This window comes from Agaricus bisporus (genome assembly GCF_000300575.1).
Source record: "Agaricus bisporus var. bisporus H97 unplaced genomic scaffold AGABI2scaffold_3, whole genome shotgun sequence".
In the NCBI taxonomy this organism is placed as follows: Eukaryota; Fungi; Basidiomycota; class Agaricomycetes; order Agaricales; family Agaricaceae; genus Agaricus; species Agaricus bisporus.
Window position 1 is genome coordinate 38,445 of NW_006267366.1, and position 18,187 is coordinate 56,631.

At 47.4% G+C, this 18,187-nt stretch overlaps 7 protein-coding genes across 7 annotated transcripts; 3 read left to right on the forward strand and 4 right to left on the reverse strand.

The window, feature by feature from the left end:
* Positions 1 to 187: 187 nt before the first annotated feature.
* On the reverse strand, positions 188 to 2,192 carry AGABI2DRAFT_191010 (hypothetical protein). The gene is made up of 7 exons (XM_006458802.1): positions 1,912 to 2,192; positions 1,793 to 1,857; positions 1,477 to 1,734; positions 999 to 1,418; positions 842 to 939; positions 311 to 787; positions 188 to 265 (listed from the first exon to the last, which is right to left on the reverse strand). Exons 1-6 carry the CDS (start codon positions 2,171 to 2,173, stop codon positions 439 to 441), a joined length of 1,452 nt encoding a protein of 483 aa, XP_006458865.1. The 5' UTR covers positions 2,174 to 2,192; the 3' UTR covers positions 188 to 265; positions 311 to 438.
* Positions 2,193 to 2,744: 552 nt separating this feature from the next.
* On the reverse strand, positions 2,745 to 5,186 carry AGABI2DRAFT_191011 (hypothetical protein). Its single transcript, XM_006458803.1, has 2 exons — positions 3,717 to 5,186; positions 2,745 to 3,668 (listed from the first exon to the last, which is right to left on the reverse strand). Exons 1-2 carry the CDS (start codon positions 4,876 to 4,878, stop codon positions 3,151 to 3,153), a joined length of 1,680 nt encoding a protein of 559 aa, XP_006458866.1. The 5' UTR covers positions 4,879 to 5,186; the 3' UTR covers positions 2,745 to 3,150.
* AGABI2DRAFT_191012 (hypothetical protein) lies at positions 5,181 to 6,092 on the reverse strand (the record flags this gene model as incomplete). The annotated part of the gene is made up of 2 exons (XM_006458804.1): positions 5,743 to 6,092; positions 5,181 to 5,685 (listed from the first exon to the last, which is right to left on the reverse strand). Coding segments are annotated over exons 1-2 (702 nt in total), but the record flags the coding sequence as incomplete, so codon positions are not given.
* Positions 6,093 to 7,738: 1,646 nt separating this feature from the next.
* Positions 7,739 to 8,548, reverse strand: AGABI2DRAFT_177032 (hypothetical protein; the record flags this gene model as incomplete). The annotated part of the gene is made up of 6 exons (XM_006458805.1): positions 8,472 to 8,548; positions 8,291 to 8,413; positions 8,151 to 8,240; positions 8,047 to 8,097; positions 7,912 to 7,962; positions 7,739 to 7,843 (listed from the first exon to the last, which is right to left on the reverse strand). The coding sequence occupies exons 1-6, from the start codon at positions 8,514 to 8,516 to the stop codon at positions 7,739 to 7,741; spliced, it is 465 nt and encodes a 154-aa protein (XP_006458868.1). The 5' UTR covers positions 8,517 to 8,548.
* Positions 8,549 to 11,178: 2,630 nt separating this feature from the next.
* On the forward strand, positions 11,179 to 11,891 carry AGABI2DRAFT_134472 (hypothetical protein). Its single transcript, XM_006458806.1, has 4 exons — positions 11,179 to 11,218; positions 11,274 to 11,357; positions 11,417 to 11,602; positions 11,656 to 11,891. The coding sequence occupies exons 1-4, from the start codon at positions 11,216 to 11,218 to the stop codon at positions 11,704 to 11,706; spliced, it is 324 nt and encodes a 107-aa protein (XP_006458869.1). The 5' UTR covers positions 11,179 to 11,215; the 3' UTR covers positions 11,707 to 11,891.
* Positions 11,892 to 12,385: 494 nt separating this feature from the next.
* Positions 12,386 to 14,450, forward strand: AGABI2DRAFT_183741 (hypothetical protein; the record flags this gene model as incomplete). The annotated part of the gene is made up of 10 exons (XM_006458807.1): positions 12,386 to 12,397; positions 12,455 to 12,562; positions 12,625 to 12,739; positions 12,827 to 12,894; positions 12,947 to 13,077; positions 13,128 to 13,357; positions 13,421 to 13,662; positions 13,730 to 13,865; positions 13,930 to 14,138; positions 14,202 to 14,450. 10 exons carry the CDS (start codon positions 12,386 to 12,388, stop codon positions 14,448 to 14,450), a joined length of 1,500 nt encoding a protein of 499 aa, XP_006458870.1.
* Positions 14,451 to 14,626: 176 nt separating this feature from the next.
* On the forward strand, positions 14,627 to 18,146 carry AGABI2DRAFT_115844 (hypothetical protein; the record flags this gene model as incomplete). The annotated part of the gene is made up of 11 exons (XM_006458808.1): positions 14,627 to 14,954; positions 15,838 to 16,085; positions 16,143 to 16,250; positions 16,314 to 16,428; positions 16,523 to 16,590; positions 16,643 to 16,773; positions 16,824 to 17,053; positions 17,120 to 17,361; positions 17,428 to 17,563; positions 17,622 to 17,830; positions 17,898 to 18,146. 11 exons carry the CDS (start codon positions 14,627 to 14,629, stop codon positions 18,144 to 18,146), a joined length of 2,064 nt encoding a protein of 687 aa, XP_006458871.1.
* Between the last annotated feature and the right edge of the window lie 41 nt (positions 18,147 to 18,187).

Consider the following 18,187-nt stretch of genomic DNA (forward strand, 5'->3'; position numbering starts at 1 on the left):
TCATCGCGCTACTCCTGAGTATCATCATGGACTGATCCAAGGTCTTATTACCCATCCCGCCTCCAGTATCCGAGTCAACTTCACAAACACGAACAGACTGAGCAGATGCCAGTGAAATATCTACAGGCTCATTTATACAATCCTTGTAGAGGCTGTTTACGCTATTGATCTGTTGATGACAAATTTCGGGTGACCTGTAAGTAGACGGGCGTTCCCACCTCGTTTCTTGAGCCCAGGACCTACTGCATATGGACGCGCTGAAACCTGATGCCCCTGAGCCTAAGCATTAAAACACCGTTATCAGATATGTCCGGTAGTCGGAGCTTTGGCGCATATAGCTGCAGGAATCGTTGAAGATACCATTCTGGTACGAGAGTATATCAGGCAGTCATGTTGTTGGTACGGAATAGGCTTCAAGAGAATTAGCATATAAAGGACCTACCCTTCCCTAACTACTTCCCTGACAGCCTCCTCGAAAATCTTACACCCCTTCTTCATATCATCCTCCTTCACATTCAGAGGTGGGATAAACCTAACTACTTCATAGACACTCGTTGTCAAGATCAGCATCCCCTTCTCAATACATTTCTTCGCGACCCTGCTGGCCATCTTCTCAGGGGCATCTGCAACAATACCCACCTCGTGTTGAGTGGATGTGGGTGCGATACCGGTCCGGGACGCAAACTCAATACCGATCATAAGACCACGGCCACGGATGTCAAGGATGTAGGGGGCGAGTGTAGGATCCTGCTGCAGTGATTCCAGGTGTTTGAAGAGTTGCTTTGAGCTACAAAACAATCATTTAGTAAATAGATGGGATAGATGGGATAGATGGGCATACCGGACTGCGACGTTTTCGAGAATTTTGTCTTCCTTAAATACCTCGAGAACTTCGGCGGCGGCGGCGCAAGAAACGGCATTTCCAGCGTAAGTTCCCCCCTAGGATCAAACCCCTAGGTCAATATTGATTTAAAAACTTCATGCTTCGAGACACATACCACAGTCCCGGGTGCAAGCTTGTCCGTCAGTTCTCTTCGACTAATTACACCGCTAATCGGGAATCCATTCCCGAGTCCTTTGGCGATGATCATCATATCGGGTCGGACACCACTTTCCTCAATGGCAAACATGGTTCCTGTCCTTCCATACCCACTTTGAACCTCATCCACGATCAACAGCATTCCATGTTGATCACAGACTCGTCTCAGTCCTTCCAAAAATTCCTTCGGCGCGGCTACATATCCACCTTCTCCTAGTACAGGCTCGACAATTATGGCTGCGGTGTCCTTGGGGTGAGTTTGTTGTGCTAGTAGGAGGTCCAATTGATAAAGACATTGCTCGGTTAATTTCGAAACAGGGGTGTCAGGCGGAAGATTCATGTTGTGCCAGTAAGGGAAAGGAATCGAAAATGCTCCAGGCTAGATAGGTAAGACATTAGTACGTCTCGTTGAAGAATGGAAAAATGACTCGATATACCATGAGTGGGTGGGTATTTTGAGAATAAATCGTCTTGCTCTTCGTGACCGCCATCGCGCCGTAGGTTCGCCCGTGATACGCGCCCTGCATACAAATAACATTCTGTCTTCCCGTGAGAGTCCGAGCCATCTTGAGAGACGCTTCAACTGCTTCGGAGCCTGAATTCCAAAAGAAAAACGAATCAAGGGACTTGTGAGGCATGACGGGTAGAATATTTTGAATCAGTCGAAGATACGGCTCGTGCATAGCTATACTGCACTAGAAAACAGAACACCAGTCATTGATTGATAATAAAGTAAAAACGAACAGTACGCACTTGAGAATGGACAAGCTTCATGCACTGTTCAGCTGCAGCACGGCTAACTCTCTTGTTGGCATGTCCTAAACAAGGTACTCGTCAAGGTAAGACTGAAACTGATATTTTGAGCGATATACCAAGGTTCGTCACTCCAATGCCGCATGTAAAATCCAAATATTTCCTTCCATCGTCATACTTCACATAGCTCCCCTCTCCTTTAACCATAATGCCATCGGTAATCCTCCCCACGCCCTTGTTCAAATGATTGGCGCCAAGGGTACGGAGATGTTGATAATCGGACTGAGAGACAGCGCTAGCAGTCATGCATCGTGCCGAAACATGATTAAAGTTGGTCCTCGCGAGTTGAGAGGTGTTTCGAACGGCGATTCTGGACAGCATCTGGGGGTGGGAGAGCAAAAGAACCAGGACCAGGACTCAATTCTGTGGGTAGTACATATATACATATAAATAACCGGATCATACTCCAAAGACCGTCAGTCATCCCACGGTACTAGTTCCCTGGTCATTTCCTCTTCCAAAGAGATGCCCTGGAGACGCCAGGGTAGCCACTGGGATCAATTCGAAACTAATCAAACAGGCTTCACCGGTAACCTTTCACGCTAGCCCTTAGAGGAGGGCAGTCTCAGACTGTATTAACTTCTAGGGGCTTCGCTGGGACAACTTAAGCCCGAGTTCTTGCGAGAAGATCTAAATGTTTAGATAACGAGGGTGATCGTGAAGTACAGATACCCTATCTGCACCTCCCTATTGCTTCGCTCCTCGTTGCTTCTTGCTATCCAGATCATCACCATTAGGATATCACATAGTTCAAATTTTTCTTATTACCATTATCGGATTACTGAAGGTTTGGAAAACCGATCTCACCGGAACAGAAGGTTGTCCATGACTTGATCATTTGAATTGCATTTCCTCTGGCTGAATAACATCTTGGTACCAATGACAAGAGCTTGAGAGAGATGCCAGGTGCGTGTAGATGAAACCGTGATTATGTACAATCGGATATGATATATGAACAAGAAGACACAAGATGAAAGAGTTCCTTTCAAAAACAAATGTGTGGGATGTATTTAGTTCGTCCAAAAGTGCATTAAGCACTCACCATTGGTACACAGACTTCCAAAAGATAAGGAAGCAAGAGACGAGAAACAGACGAGATTAGAAACTAGCTGCGTAGAAATGCAAATACATGGCAACGACTCGTCAAAGTGAAAAATGAGGGGGAAAAAGTGGAAACTGATCGTGACTACTCATGAGCTGTGCAGATGGACGTTGTGCGTAGGATTGATACAAAGCGATATTACGAAAGCAAAACGAAGAGCCGAACACTAGACGGGAAAATTGGTCGCAGTGGTATTTTAGCCAAGGACCATATCGTGCGACGTGGATGAGGCAGCAGGTGCTCTTCCATCGGTTCCTGCACCTGTAATCGTCTCCGCCCTTCTCCGTCCTTCAACGGGGCTAGAAGGGAGAGGTGGTATAAAACCTGGCGCTTCGCCACTATGACCGCCATGCGCAATTCGCCTCGAAACTCGCGGTACTTGCGTAGCTGTCTCCGCCCCATCTTCTCTTCTTTCTCTCTCACGTTCCCTCCTCTCCCTCCTCTCCCTCCTTCCACCAGAATCTTCTTCATCCCCCTCCTGATTACCTTCAGCACCGCCATGAGGATTTTGAGCATTACTGTGACTACTTCCATGATGTCCGTGTCCGTGGTTCCCCGCAGCGTTTTCATCTTCTACATCTTTCGCACTGCACCAAAACCGATGTCCTTCACTCCATGCTGTGCTCTGACATTCCTTCCCGCAATACTTGGCTTTTCGGCATCTTCTACACTTCGCAAATTCTCGTGGGTACGCTTCCCATCGTCCACAAAGCACTTTCAACAGTTCAATTTTTCGTCTAAACTGAGAAATCAAAGACTTACTGTTCGCGCATTGCCTTATCCCTCCCTGATTATCATCCTTCCGACACGCATTCCTCATCACAACACCAGCCCAATACTGTATCTCTGGCGGCAACCTAGGTACAGAACCTCCATTTGCCGCCAGCTCACTCGAACTAGGTTTGAACGTGAATCGTTCCACAAGACTGAACACATTCGTCAACCTATCCCGTCCATTTCCTCCACCGGCACCGCCAGGTACAGCTGAGTTGGGAGACACCGAAGTCGAAGTCGAGTTAGTCGCAGAGTTTGAGGGAGCACCAGACAGTGCCCGTTCTTTTCCGGAACGCCCAGCATTACCAACTCCGGCCGGAGGAAGCGTATTGTGAGCCATGACCGAACTCCCGTTGAAGGTTTTGAAATAACTTCCATCTTTTTGTGTCGGTGGTGAAATCATCGGAGCTTTGCCTTTGGCATTCGCACTACCGACTATCATTCCATTGCCATAGTGATGTTGCTGCTGCTGCTGCTGCTGATGCGCGAGAGTAGCAGGATGAAATGATTGACGAGGTTTATAAAACGCCTGACGGACATGGGGGTATTTGCTCAGGTATGCTAGAAGTTGAAGGCCAAGAAGAACGTCTTCGTCGCGATAAGGCCCAGGATACGAAGTCGGAGTATTTGGGGCAGTTGTCGCGCTACTCGTACTAGCCGTACTGGAAACAGTGTTGGTAGCCGTAATCGCACCTGGACTCGATATGAGATTTGCATTAGTCGCAGTGGTATAATGACTAGAGTTCGCGGTACCAGTTGATGTAGGGAGAGCAGTTGGAGATGGATCAGCGCCACCAGCGCTATCTGCCGGACTTTGTCCAGAAGGAGATGGTATAACAACCGCGCCAGTTCCCGTGCTCGTTCTATGATTGAGACCGAGGGCACCACCATTTGAAGGTCCAGGCAGAGACAACAACGGTTCTGTGTACGGTTCAGGCGCAGTGCCTGAGCGTCCTCTCATCGAAGCCATCCTCGATGCCGGAGGACTAGAGTTTTCTTGCGGTAGTCCTGTGATCGTGGCGCGCGGTGTGACGTCGGGCGGAGGATCACGATGCCCGCCATGATGACCATGACCATGTCGTCCAACAACGCCAACGGTAAATCTCGGGGTACCGTCAATAGCACCAGGTGCCCCGGGTGGTGCTCCCATTGCAAAATCCTCCGTCGCTTGTTGGTCAAGGCTCACAATCCCATCATCTACTCCTACATTTACACCAACGCCGACACCCAAGTCTCCAAGTTCATCATTGATAATGATATGATGACCACTTTCTATCCCGGGTATTGTCTGTGCTTGGGCAGCATTTTCTGATACGATTCCGACTGCCCTTCGACTAAGAGAGAGCCTCGTTCGATGTGGTGGCGGAGCTGTGGGCTGTCGCTCTGGTGAAGGGGATGCTGAAACATTAGTAGAGGCAGCATTGGAGGTGCTACCAATCGAAGTTGCGGAGACAGATGACTGCGTAGATTGAGTGGTATCTTCCATGTCGACGTCTTCGTTTTCTACCTCACCATCACCATCGTCCTCCGTTTCGGTGTCGGGACGCGAGGTACCAGTGGAAGCAGAGGGTGAAGGTGTTCCGGGATGGGGAGTATGAGGTTGTCCGTGACCGTTCACTATGATCGTAGAATTACTAAAGTTTGAATTACGCCGAGGCGCGATAGGAGTCGCTGCCACGTAGTTCGTGGTGTTAACTGTAGCTGTGGCAGTGGGCGGAGGAACATTGTCCCATACAGGGCGAGCTATTACCGTGGCACTGCGATCGCGATTGGGAATTACGACAGCGCCAGTTGGAGTTCCACTACCAAGAGGCGTCGGAGCCGTCGAAACATTGGTTGACAGATCTGTATCGCTGTTAGAGGCGGATGTAGAGGTAGAAGGTCGGGATGAGTTAGCATTTGCAGGAGTAATAGTAAAATTTCCGTCAGGACGTGGCGACAGGTCCATCGGTTCATCCTAGGATCAAAACGCTTCATGATTAGCAACTGCCATAAGAGTCGGTGATATACTTGCCTCTTCCGTTACGGTCGTCTCTCCGCCGACACGCTGGGAATTGCTGTTTGGTGCGAAGTGGGTATCAAAAAGGCGACTAGATTGTTGATGCGGTTGCTGATGTCGTGGTGACTGTGGTTGAGCTTGCTGCAGTGATGGCTGGGCATGCGATGGATAGGCGGGCTGAGAGTGGACCGGGTGAGTTTGTGTCGATTGCATTTGTTCCCTTTGGGTTCTTTGTAATGCCCGATGGAGAGCCAAGGCGTCTTCCCTCTGTCGGTGCTCAATTGCGGCCAAACGCCTGGCATGGCGTTGTTCCCTGGTCTCCCTCGGGGCGCCAGTGACGCTAAGACCGGGACCGACGGCGAGACCTTTGCTGGCCAGCCAAGCCTCGAGGATGCAACCCACGACATCGAGAGTGCCCGCCTGGACGACTCTCCTCCTGATCTGTTCGGAGCCGCGGACTCCAATATTGACGACGCACTGGAAGGCGAGACTGAAACGGTAAGCGGCATGTTTATCAAAGAAGGCTGGGTTAAGGGTAGGCTGTGGCTTGGGAGCTCTAGAGCTGGTGGGTAGGAGGCCATAGATGAGAGACGGGTTTTCCGGGGGTGGGGGAGAGAAACAAAAGTCCTGGAGAATCTTGACAAGGCGCTCAAGGCCGCCGTCCATGGTCATGATCTCGCGGATGCGAGGGGAAGTCGAAGTGAGGTAGGTGAGGTGTGTCAGTGAATTGAAAAGGGGCAGAGGCGCCGTTGTGTCCAGAGCTGCTCGCTGTTCAGTACAGTCCCCAAAGCTGATTCATCGCTACTCACCGCGGCGGTCGTACAGCTGCGAGGTGATGCAGACACACGCCTTATTCTGGGCAGGAAAGGCAAAGTTGGACTCTCGCATCGTGGCGCAATAGTCCGATTAGGCTGTGAGCGTCGTGCTGAGTCGTGTCGTGCGAGCGTCAAGCAGAGTAGCTGGGTATTGTGGTTGACGATGCGGAAAGAGTCGCCGTCGCTGTTTGCAACGATGAACAAACCGGCCTTTGGCCCTCCGTCTCTTTGCATTTGTTTGTCCCGATTACCTGACTCAGCCCAACAGTCCCCGATTAGGAAGTCCTAGATCACTCATCGGACCCCCGAGTGGGCTCTGTCCAGCTCGGGGCCGTGCTTCATCTATAACTCGCAAAGTGTTAGAAAAACTCACCGCCAGATATTCAGGCTCGAAGCCTAGGAACTGAGGGTACATGAGATTCTAAAGGCCTCTTTCTAGACTGTGATCTGAGATGGTGCGTTCAGCGTGGTTTTCATAATGCTCCAGTAGAAGGTGCAGTTAAAGGCGCAGTAATGTTTTCATGTCGCAAACAACAATTCCGCAATTACAGTCCACCAAAGCACAGCCAGCCTCATCGCTATCTCATTCATGTCCATGATCCTGGCGGTGACCGAGCCTCGGTTCCTCGTACCGTGAACGAAGCCCACCTCCCCGTAATCCCTCTCCTGGTAATCACTAAACCCTTTGAGCGCTTGAAGTTAAGCTCCACCGCACCTGATTACCGCATATTGCGATAGGATTATCATTCTCTCATGGGACTTTCCTTCACTGGTTGCTAAGTCCGTAGAAATCTGTCTGACTCATATGAACCATCTACGGGTCCTTCTGAGTCATAGAGCCTAAGTGTAGGACCTCTCTGTATCTAATACAGAATGCAGAAAATTGTCGCAACATCTAGCGCTTTGCTTTCTGAAGTTTTATTTACGGGATCTGGCACACCCAAAAATTATGGGTGTCACGGCGTACCCCCGAGCAGCTTCTCATTTTGGCATTTGTTGTGTCAAGAATGTAGCATTGTGGTGGGCTTGTTCGAGTTAGAGCAAGGGTTCTGAATCTAGAAACCAAGACGATTGACCATGGTTGTTACATTTCCAGGCCCACAGTGTAGATAATCCCGAACAATTTTCATCGTATAAAAAATTGTATATAGGAAGGATAGCTATCGCCAGTACAATTCCGAAAACATGTTTCCAGATCAAGGGTTAACAACTTCTCCTCCAGCTTTGCTATCGAGGTCTCTTCCGATGAACGCGATTTCGAAGAGCTGGTTAGAATTACCAAGAAATTTGGTAAGGTAAAGCTAGAATATTGAAATTCAGATTATTAAATGTGAAATCAATTATATTTAGCCCGAGGATGCAAACATACGAGATTATCAACTCCCTTGGTCCAGGCGAGTTCTCCTTTGCATTGTAAGACCTACAACATAGATTCTCGTTTAGCACCTAGTAATAAATCGTATAAGGTTAGGTCTTGACTTGCCTTACATTTATCTCCACTGACGAACTCAATACGCCATTTGCTATCTTTTTCATCAAAGTCAGGACATCCAAGCTAAGAAAGCACATCAAGATATGCATTTTCAATAAGTAGCCAAAAAATCTTACAACTCTACCTCCCTTAGCGGTTGCCCAGTTCCCAGAACCTTCATTGCGAATACCATAGCAAGGAGAATCACTGAAGCATTTGAGCTTCCACTGAAACGACGTCAAGTATTTTGACGCACTGTATACACAGCAAGACTTACTCTGTCGATAGGAGGCTCTTCCCCGAAACTGAAGAATATATCAGTGCATTGGCCTGTCTGACTTTTGCGATTCTTGGCAAAGAATCCTTCACAGACGATCTTGTATTGAGGATCGCACGCTTTCTGTCGCAGCAAACGCTCGTGAGCAACTATCCTCCTCGCATAATGATAAGACGCCTACAAGTTTGGATTCACCGAATTGATCTTGTCCTGTAGATTGAGACATAGTATAGCAGTGGGTAATCAATGCGAAGAATGCTAATCCGGGGCACTTGACTTGGGGATGATCAGTACTGAAACCGGACTTATATAGAGCAGAGTCGACTAGATTTATCTGTTCCAAGCAATCGATGAAACCCGTAAACAACGAAACCCGTAAACATCGCCAGTCCTGCTTCCACTGGAATGTTGAGCGTCTACCAAAAAGCTCATAACAAACCTTTTTGAGCTAGATATCCTCTCCAAAGCCACTTTTATTTATATCCAGAAGCCTTCTGCTCATTTCACTTCTCAACCTGATGGTAGCTAAAGTTTATGAGCACATGAAGGATATGTTTTGGCGTCTCTTTAACCGCCGAATTGCAGATTCAGCGCTCAAACGAGTTCGATCAGACAGCGGTAATTTTCTTGGCCGTGATTATCGTCGCCTAGATGGGAAGGTTGAAAGTCATGAGAAACTCCGGTAAGGGATCGAAGTTCCGAGTCAGATGGTGTACGACGAAGCAACATGGGTAGCAAAGGCGCGAAAAAGCAGAGGTCTGAATGAGTTAAGGTGGCCATATAGTGCCATGAGATTTTCGCGGGGATCTGCAGGACCCTAGAGAAAGATAATATCTGGATAGATGAACAGAGCACAACTTGAGTGATACTCTACTCTAACCCATCCAACCATTTACATTCTCCCGGGTATCTCTACATGGTTGAACGTCAACGATACTCCTTCATAAAGGTGAGGGGAAAAGAAGGACCATGTGACTCACCATCAGTTCGGTATATTTTTATCCCTGCCACCCCCTCGTCCATCTCAAGAACAGGTAAAAATCGGGTTAAAAACTTCCTTATTTGGGCACTTTCCAGTTGCCCTCGTTGTCCCTCAACATCTCCTCGCCCTTCACTAGTAGAATCTTTGGTACCAAAACACGCGGGTTGAGAATGAGAAAGACAAGAGCACGAAATGGACGAATATGAAACTAAAGGATCCTTGAAAAACGAAGGGCAGTCCATCATATGTGCATCGTCCAGAGGAGGAGAAGGAGAGCAGCAAGCATCACATAAAACAGGGTCGTTATAGACGTAAATTTTGATATTCAAGTCGGGGACGACAGCGTATCTCGAAACGATCCGAGAACGTAAAAGACGGAGGAGTTGTTTATTGAGATTAGACCATTCGGTTTGATCAATTCTTTCGAATAGCGGTATACGATCGATATCGAAAATTAGTTGAAGTGTATGGAGATTAGGGTTGGAAACGTTGTGTAGCTTTGTCGAGGTGTCCCCAGTAGAAGGGAGGCACAAAGTCGAGAGAAGATGATCCAACCAAGGGAACGGTTTAGGGTTGACTTCGTCCCAGTCGATTACAGGCACAAAAAGCGATAGGCAATGCAACGAAGAAAGATTGCTGAGAGTTATATGGGAAGGTGGTGTGGGTATCGGGTATTCGTTCGCTGGTCATGGAATGAGATAACATGGAACACGAATTAGGAGGTGCATTATATACTTACTACGGATTTCCAGAAACTTGAGGTCCGACTGACAGTGATCGAAAAGGTCTTGTAGATTAGGATGTTGACTGCCATTAACGACGATGTGTTCCAGATGGGAAGTATCGAGGGGACACGTCGGGTGGGTGAGAGTGTTGATGAGCGTTGAACCTTGGACCACGTTATGTTCAAAAGACAGATTGAGGAAGTTGAGTTGTGGCCGAGGGGTATGGTCATCGTTGTACGGCGCATTCTCGAGCATAATGTTAGATATAGCAGAGTCCATCCCGCCAAAGCAAATGCTCCTCAAGGATCTTGTGTGTCGTAAGGCGTGCAGAGGAAAGTTATCGAGACCAATCAAACGTAAGTCTTCTAGTTTGCCTTTATCAAACACGTCGACGAATGCTTCGCGAAGGTTTACGTGAAATTTCGACCAGTCCATGATGGATCTACCGCAGCCGAAAATTTCGAGACTTCTTAAACCTATTCCGCGCCAATCGCCATTCTCAGGCTGTCCTCCGAAAGCGACCGTACGAAGGATGAATGGCAAATCCTCCTCTTCGGAAGTAACCCAATATCTAGTTTGACCAAACCAGCTGTTGCGGATTGTGCCCTCAATAATGACAAGTTTACGAATGTAACCCGAGATATGAGGTGAAGCGCGGAGCAGTTTGGCTAGAGAAGAGCACAAATGGGGGTAAACGCCATCATCAAGGGTATGCCTCGAAAGCTGAATGGTATCAAAGAGAGCTATCCGAGTCGAGTTGAGGAGGAAAGAATGGGTTAAGGAGAGCGTGCGTAGAGTTTGAATATCGGCTGTCGGTGAAAGATAAGATGTAACAATGTCGTGAAGGATTTCTGCGGGGAGACGTGGGGAGCGCAAGGACACTGATGACATGGGGTGAGAAAGGAGGAAAGTGTGGAACAATGCTTTATGTTGTTTACGTGTCTCTCGACACCTAGTGGCTTAGCCACGTAGGGTCGAGCCGTCGGCAACCAGGAAAAGCATCGGGGAGCGGTCTGTGCACACGCACTCCAAGTGGATCTCAATGCTTGCGTATCCACCAGAATTGTCCAGAATCGAGCTGATATGGATAATGGAATCGACTGAAGGATTGTGTCCGTCACCGACCCTGAAAGGGTTATGCGCAACCTCAAGGAAACATGTGACCGAGAAATCAAAGCTCGGAAGTTCTAACCTCTACATACATCACCCATCATCTCCATGGTATTTGTCTATTCTATCTCCCATACTCGAACAGTGACTCAGTTTTCTATCTTAGGCGGCCCGAGCAACTTTCCAGTCCATCAAGTCCGTTGTTCCACTCCTTGACCGAATCCTCGTTCAACGCTTCAAACCTGAAACGGCGAGCTTCTTTTTTCGCCACGTGCAATGTATACATACTCATGTCATACGTTTCGACAGAAAACTACTTCTGGTATCCTGCTCCCTACCTCGGTTACCAAGAACCCTCTGCCAGAAGCTACCGTCATCGCTGTTGGACCAGGCGCTCGTGACAAAGACGGAAAGCTGTTGCCGATGGGTGTCCAAGCTGGTGACCGTGTGCTGCTACCTGGATGGGGAGGCAACTCTATCAAACTTGGCGAAGAGGTGGGTCTCTTTCGTTCTCCTTGACAGCGGAACTTGTGTTGATGCTTGAGCAGGAGTATTTCCTTTTCAAGGACTCCGAAGTTTTGGCCAAGATCAAAGAGTAAGCGATCGGTTCCTCTTGGTACGCAGCCATGTGGGCGAGACGGCCCAATTGGTGTCAAATTCCCCCAAAAGGCAAAAGGCTAGGTTTTAATACATCGAGTCTCCTTAATTTACTCGTTCAATATTACATCGTATCACCCTAAATCCCCACCCAGCATGATAATTTCATAACTGCAAGGCATACTTACACTTACATGTGGCCCTTTTTTTCTGCGGGGAGATCCCGGAAAGCACGTGTGGAGGCAATATATTCCGTACTCGGCTATCGTCCTGCCTCTAACGACACCCAAAAAATCTATCCGGATGATTCTGTCCAGTACGTACGTGCTCTTTCCCCAGCGTCGAAGACTGCCAAATGGCATAAACGGGCGCCGTTTCGGCAAGTTACAAACCGAACCCCGTTATAGTTTCCACACTAGCGCCATGTGACCGATATGACTTGTGTGCAGCTCAAGCCCGACCTTGTCCCGAACATCCTCGCCGAGGGCCATCTATACCGGTATGAACAACACGACGACAGACATGGACAAGGAACTAGAAAAAATGAAAAGCGAGATACCCCGTCCACCTTCTCAAGCCTCAAAACTATCTCCTTCGCCTCTTCCTTCAGATACCGACGCCTTGAAGCCACAAAGAAGCACTATAAAAGCAATCACAATTGTCCTTGTCATGACACTCATCATGTTTGTTAATGTGCGTAGCAAATTCAAAATAGCGGGCATTCACTTAGGCCATACTCCTCGACCACAGACAGGAAATACTACATCGATATCAATTGCCTTACCGGCCATTGGTCGAGAATTTCAAGCAGATCCGAGTTTATTGCAGTGGATCGTGTCTGCTTATCCGCTGAGTTCCGTATGTTCATACCATCCACTATCATGTTCTTTTTCCTAATCAACAGCTAACTCGCAACCAAGGGATGTTTGCTTCTGGTTTGTGGTCGACTAGCAGATCTTTATGGGCGGAAAAAGGCATACCTGATCGGAACAATTCTACTCGCCGCTTTTACACTAAGTTGCGGATTTGCCGACAGTACGTGCTTATATGCTCGCAAATTAATATTTTTTACGCTTATTCCACCCTTCCTTGCCCTATTTCCGGGGTTAAAATTTACTGTAGATGTTTTGACTCTCATCATACTGAGAGGTTTCCAAGGCATTGGAGCAGCAGCTACAATTCCAGCTTCAGTATGCTTTTCTTTCCTTCTTGTCGTCTGTAATAATCATGTACTTTATGAAGTTAGGCATCCTCGCCGATTCTTTTCCACCTGGGAGATCGCGGTCACTCGCCTTTGCCACTTTCGCGGCCGGCGCGCCTATTGGTGCAGCCTTTGGATCAGCAGCGGGAGGTGCGCTTACTGAGCAAACCTCGTACGTCATTTCCTCCTCGGCCCCGCTTGAACTTAGAATCCCGCGCATAGAAAGACATGGAGATCATCGTTCTATCTGTTCGCGGCTGTCAACGTTCTGTGCTTCATAGGCGGTCTTCTATCGATTGACAAAGATCGAAAATGGAAGCATGAAGATAACGATGCTGCTGGTGCAAGGCGCGTGGACTGGTTAGGCGCGTTCTTGATTTCGGCGGGACTGGTACTTATCCTATTTGTACTCGGTGAGGGTGAGACGGCCCAAAAGCAATGGGCTACCAGTTGTACGACATCTTTCATCTATCTTTTTTTCTCTCTGGAAGTTCATATTCGGTTTTTCGGGGTAGACATCATCGCTCTCCTGATAGTCGGCATACTATTGGTTGGAGTATTCATTTGGTGGCAATGGTACCTTGAGAAAGTGCAAAATCATCGAACTCAAGAAGGAAATGAAACATGGAACAATAGACTTCCTCCTCCTTTGATGAAATTATCACTGTGGGCTCGCGCGAAGGGAAGATTTGCGGCAGTGATAGCCATTGTGTTCCTAACTTGGTCATCGTTCATGGCTTGGACGTTTTGGGTTCAGGTTCATTTTTCCTTATTCTTTTCGTGATTTTTGACTCACTGGGTTTACTCTCTCTTCGCATTTCTAGCTGTATTTTCAAAATTATGTTGGACTCACGCCATTGAAGACTGTCGTTCGGTTGTTACCAACGTTTGTCGTTGGGATGCTGTGTAACGCTTTTGTAGGATTCATGGCGAATCATGTTTCCATGATTGTACTCACCAGTGGGTTCTTCCTATCGCTCTATCATTTTCTCCAACATTAACCTTTGCTTTTTCGTTTTGTAAGCGATGGGGACACTTGGAACTTCAATCGCTTGTCTGCTTTTTGCTATTATAGATCCCAAGATCACATATTGGGCTTATTGTTTTCCGGCGCTTGTTCTTTCTGTAATGGGTGTTGATTTCGTGTATACGGCAGGGACTTTGTATGTTGCGAAAATTTCGTTACCTCATGAGCAGAGTTTGGCTGGTGCTCTTTTTCAGACGATGGCGCAGGTAAGTTATTGATTATCGTCTTTTATGTGTTCCTTATGTCATTGCTCGCCCCTTTGTTTGTAGATTGGGACCTCAACGGGTGTAACCATCTCAACCGTCGTTTTTAATCGTATAACGTCAAATTTGTCTGAAGGAGAGGATCAATTGAGGAGTTATCATGGTGCACAATGGACTTGTTGTGCATTTGGATTGACTGGTATGGTTTTATCATTGATGGTATTCCGAGGAGTGGGTGTACCTGGACAAAAGAAAAGTATATCAAACGATCCTCCTGAGAGGATGATCAAAGAGAAGGGGGATGGCGAAGCTTGATATTAGTGGGTGAAACGAGCGTAAATGGGTTGATGGATCACGAATCACCGCGTCCAATTAGATGTCTTATTATGTTGTCTCCAATTCCATTGACGGGCTTTCGAGAGCTGATAGCTATTATATCTTTCTCACTCTCCTTTCCTCTTCCTTTCGCCTGATCTCTTGGTCTCAACCGCATGGCTTTTGGAGTTGACTGCTTCCTCTCCCTTGCTTTTGTGACGCCGCCTTCATGTAGATCGGTATTTGCTGCCAACGCCTTGACTTCGGGTGTGGTATATGACGTATGTCTCAGAGAAGGTGGTCGAAACGTCGAGGGCGAAGGTGTCTGCAAAGACATCGGTCGCTTAGAGGTAGACCTCTTCAACCCATCACTATCTGATTCGTCGTCACGCATCTTCCCCTTACTTGGCAAACCGTTGGATAGGAATCACTACGAAACCATGACTCGGATACCTTCACTATATGTTGCCTTCATGAGCTTACGATTACGATGTGTCTCTGACTGTACGTGGCGTGACGTCAACTAAGTCACAAGCATGCCAGCATCTGATCCTTCTACTGGCAATGTCTACTCCTCTTCCAAAGGCAGACTCCGACCAAGTGCAACGTTCTGCCTGTGACGAGCCTGACTCACTCAGTGCATACCAGGTTTGCCTGAAATTTGAGGAACAACTCGGTACAACGGAGAATGTGCGTCTGGTGAGGATTCTTGGGTACTTGCTGCTTCATGCGCCGAATCGGGCCGTTCGTGATGAAGTTGCGAAATGCATTCACTCGCATAAGGAGCAGATCGATCTCGTGGAACTAGGCTCTTTTTTGAACGCAACGTTATAACAGCTTGTGAGTTGGGTCCTCTTTGCGGTACCGTATATCACGGAACCTCTTGTCTTGTCTAGTCAAAAAGTACAAAGATCGAACGCCGGCGTCGAGCGAACATTCATCGAGATCCTCATTTGAGACAACGGATTCCGAGATAATTGGGCCTCCGAGGAATCACAAGGACGCGAATATAAATCAAGTAAAGCCGTTGCAAATATCCGGCATGATTTAATTCACTACTCACGTCATGATAGGCGCTTGTACGGGATAACTGGCGTTGTGTCGTAACGGGATTATACATTTTTCATGATTTTTTCCCGAGTTTCAAGATAGCCCATGACCCTCATAACCCATAGCGTAGGCAGTCCACCGACAGGTATGGGTTAAGAGGGGTCCGACTGTACCCAAAATTTATCCGGATGATTCTGTCGAGTATCTGCTCTTTCCCCAGCGTCGAGTGCCAAATGACATAAACAGGCGCCGTTTCGGCAAGTTACAAACCGAACGCTGTTCGTTTCCATTGACACTAGCCCCATGTGACCGATATGACTAGTTGACTTGTGCGCAGCTCAAGCCCGACCTTGTCCCGAACGTCCTCGGCGAGGGCCATCTATATATACCGGTATGAACAACACGACGACAGACATGGACAAGGAACTAGAAAAAATGGAAAGCGAGATGTCCCGCCCACCTTCTCAAGCCTCAAAACTATCTCCTTCGCCTCTTCCTTCAGATACCGACGTCCTGAAGCCACGAAGAAGCACTATAAAAGCAATCACAATGGTCCTTGTCATGACACTCATGATGTTTGTTAATGTGCGTAGCAAATTTAAAATAGCGGGCATTCACTTAGGCCATACTCTTCGACCACAGACAGGAAATACTACATCGGTTTCGATAACTTTACCGGCCATTGGTCGAGAATTTCAAGCAGATCCGAGTTTATTGCAGTGGATCATGGCTGCTTATCCGCTGAGTTCTGTATGTTCATACCACCCATTCTTTAGTTCTTTTTTCCTAATCAACAGCTATCTCGCAACCAAGGGATGTTTACTTCTGGTTTGTGGTCGACTCGCAGATCTTTATGGGCGCAAAAAGGCATACCTGATCGGAACAACTCTGCTCGCCGCTTTTACACTAAGTTGCGGATTTGCCAACAGTATGTGCTTATATGCTCGCAAATTAACTTTCTTAACTTTTTACGCTTATTCCACCCTTCCCTGTCCTATTTCTGGGGTTAAAATTTTCTGTAGATGTCTTGACTCTCATCATACTGAGAGGTTTCCAAGGCATTGGAGCAGCAGCTACAATTCCAGCTTCGGTATGCTTTTCTTTCCTTCTGGTTGTCTGTAATATTCATGTACTTTATGAAGTTAGGCATCCTCGCCGATTATTTTCCACCTGGGAGATCGCGGTCACTCGCCTTTGCCACTTTCGCGGCCGGCGCGCCTATTGGTGCAGCCTTTGGATCAGCAGCAGGAGGTGCGCTTACTGAGCAAACCTCGTACGTCATTTTTTTCCCGCCCCCGCTAGTACTTAGAATCTCGCGCATAGAAAGACCTGGAGATCATCGTTCTATTTGTTCGCGGCTGTCAACGTTCTTTGCTTCATAGGCGGTCTTCTATCGATTGACAACGATCGAAAATGGAAGTACGAAGATAACGATGCTGCTGGTGCAAGGCGCGTGGATTGGTTAGGCGCGTTCTTGATTTCGGCGGCCCTGGTACTTATTCTATTTGTACTCGGTGAGGGTGAAACAGCACAAAAGCAATGGGCTACCAGTTGTACGAGATCTTTCCCCTATCTTTTTTTTCTTTCCTTGTAAGTTCATATTCGGTTTTTCGGAGTAGACATCATCGCTCTCCTGATAGTCGGCGTACTATTGGTTGGAGTATTCATTTGGTGGCAATGGTACCTTGAGAAAGTGCAAAACCATCGACCTCAAGAAGGGAATGAAACATGGAACAATAGACTTCCTCCTCCTTTGATGAAATTATCACTGTGGGCTCGCGCGAAGGGAAGATTTGCGGCAGTGATAGCCATTGTGTTCCTAACTTGGTCATCGTACATGGCTTGGACATTTTGGGTCCAGGTTGGTTTTCTTTTATCTTTTCGTGATTTATCATTCACTGGGTTTTCTCTCTTCTCAAATTTCTAGCTGTATTTCCAAAATTATGTTGGACTCACGCCATTACAGACTGTCGTTCGGTTGTTCCCATTGTTCGTCGCTGGGACTCTGTGTGACGCTTTTGTAGGAATCATGGCGAACCATGTTTCCATGATCGTAATCACCAGTGGGTGTCTTCCTGTCATTCTACCATTTCTCCAAAGCTAACCTTCGTTTTTTATAAGCGATGGGGACACTTGGAACCTCAATCGCTTGTCTGCTTTTTGCTATTGTAGATCCCAAGGTCACATATTGGGCTTATTGTTTTCCGGCGGTAGTTCTTTCTGTCATGGGTGTGGAACTCGTGTATACGGCAGGGACTTTGTATATTGCGAAGATTTCATTACCTCACGAGCAGAGTTTGGCTGGTGCTCTTTTTCAGACGATGGCACAGGTAAATTATTGATTCATCGTCTTATGTGCTTTACTTCTTCCTTTATTGCTCACATTTTTGACTATAGATTGGGACATCAGCTGGTATTACCATCTCAACTGTCATTTTTAATCGTATAACGTCAAATTTGGCTGAGGGAGAGGATCAATTGAGGAGTTATCGTGCTGCACAATGGACCTGTTGTGCATTTGGATTAACTAGTATGGTTTTGTCGTTGATAGTATTCCGAGGAGTGGGCGTACCTGGACAAAAGAAAAGTATAACCATTAATTCGGTTGAGAGGGCAATTGAGGAGAAGGCGGGTGGTGAAGTTTAATTATCAGTGGGAGAAACGAGCGTAAATGGGTTGACGAACAC

What these genes read in the sequence shown, in the direction of transcription:
- AGABI2DRAFT_191010 (XM_006458802.1), bottom strand. Translation starts at nt 2,173, where the DNA reads ATGCTGTCCAGAATCGCCGTTCGAAACACCTCTCAACTCGCGAGGACC. An exon ending in CATTGGAGTGACGAACCTTG is followed by an intron (nt 1,858 to 1,911) that starts GTATATCGCTCA and finishes TACCTTGTTTAG; the next exon opens with GACATGCCAACAAGAGAGTT. An exon ending in TGAAGCTTGTCCATTCTCAA is followed by an intron (nt 1,735 to 1,792) that starts GTGCGTACTGTT and finishes TCTGTTTTCTAG; the next exon opens with TGCAGTATAGCTATGCACGA.
- AGABI2DRAFT_191011 (XM_006458803.1), bottom strand. Translation starts at nt 4,878, where the DNA reads ATGGGAGCACCACCCGGGGCACCTGGTGCTATTGACGGTACCCCGAGA. An exon ending in GATAAGGCAATGCGCGAACA is followed by an intron (nt 3,669 to 3,716) that starts GTAAGTCTTTGA and finishes AACTGTTGAAAG; the next exon opens with TGCTTTGTGGACGATGGGAA.
- AGABI2DRAFT_134472 (XM_006458806.1), top strand. An exon ending in AACGCTTCAAACCTGAAACG is followed by an intron (nt 11,358 to 11,416) that starts GCGAGCTTCTTT and finishes ACGTTTCGACAG; the next exon opens with AAAACTACTTCTGGTATCCT. An exon ending in CTATCAAACTTGGCGAAGAG is followed by an intron (nt 11,603 to 11,655) that starts GTGGGTCTCTTT and finishes ATGCTTGAGCAG; the next exon opens with GAGTATTTCCTTTTCAAGGA.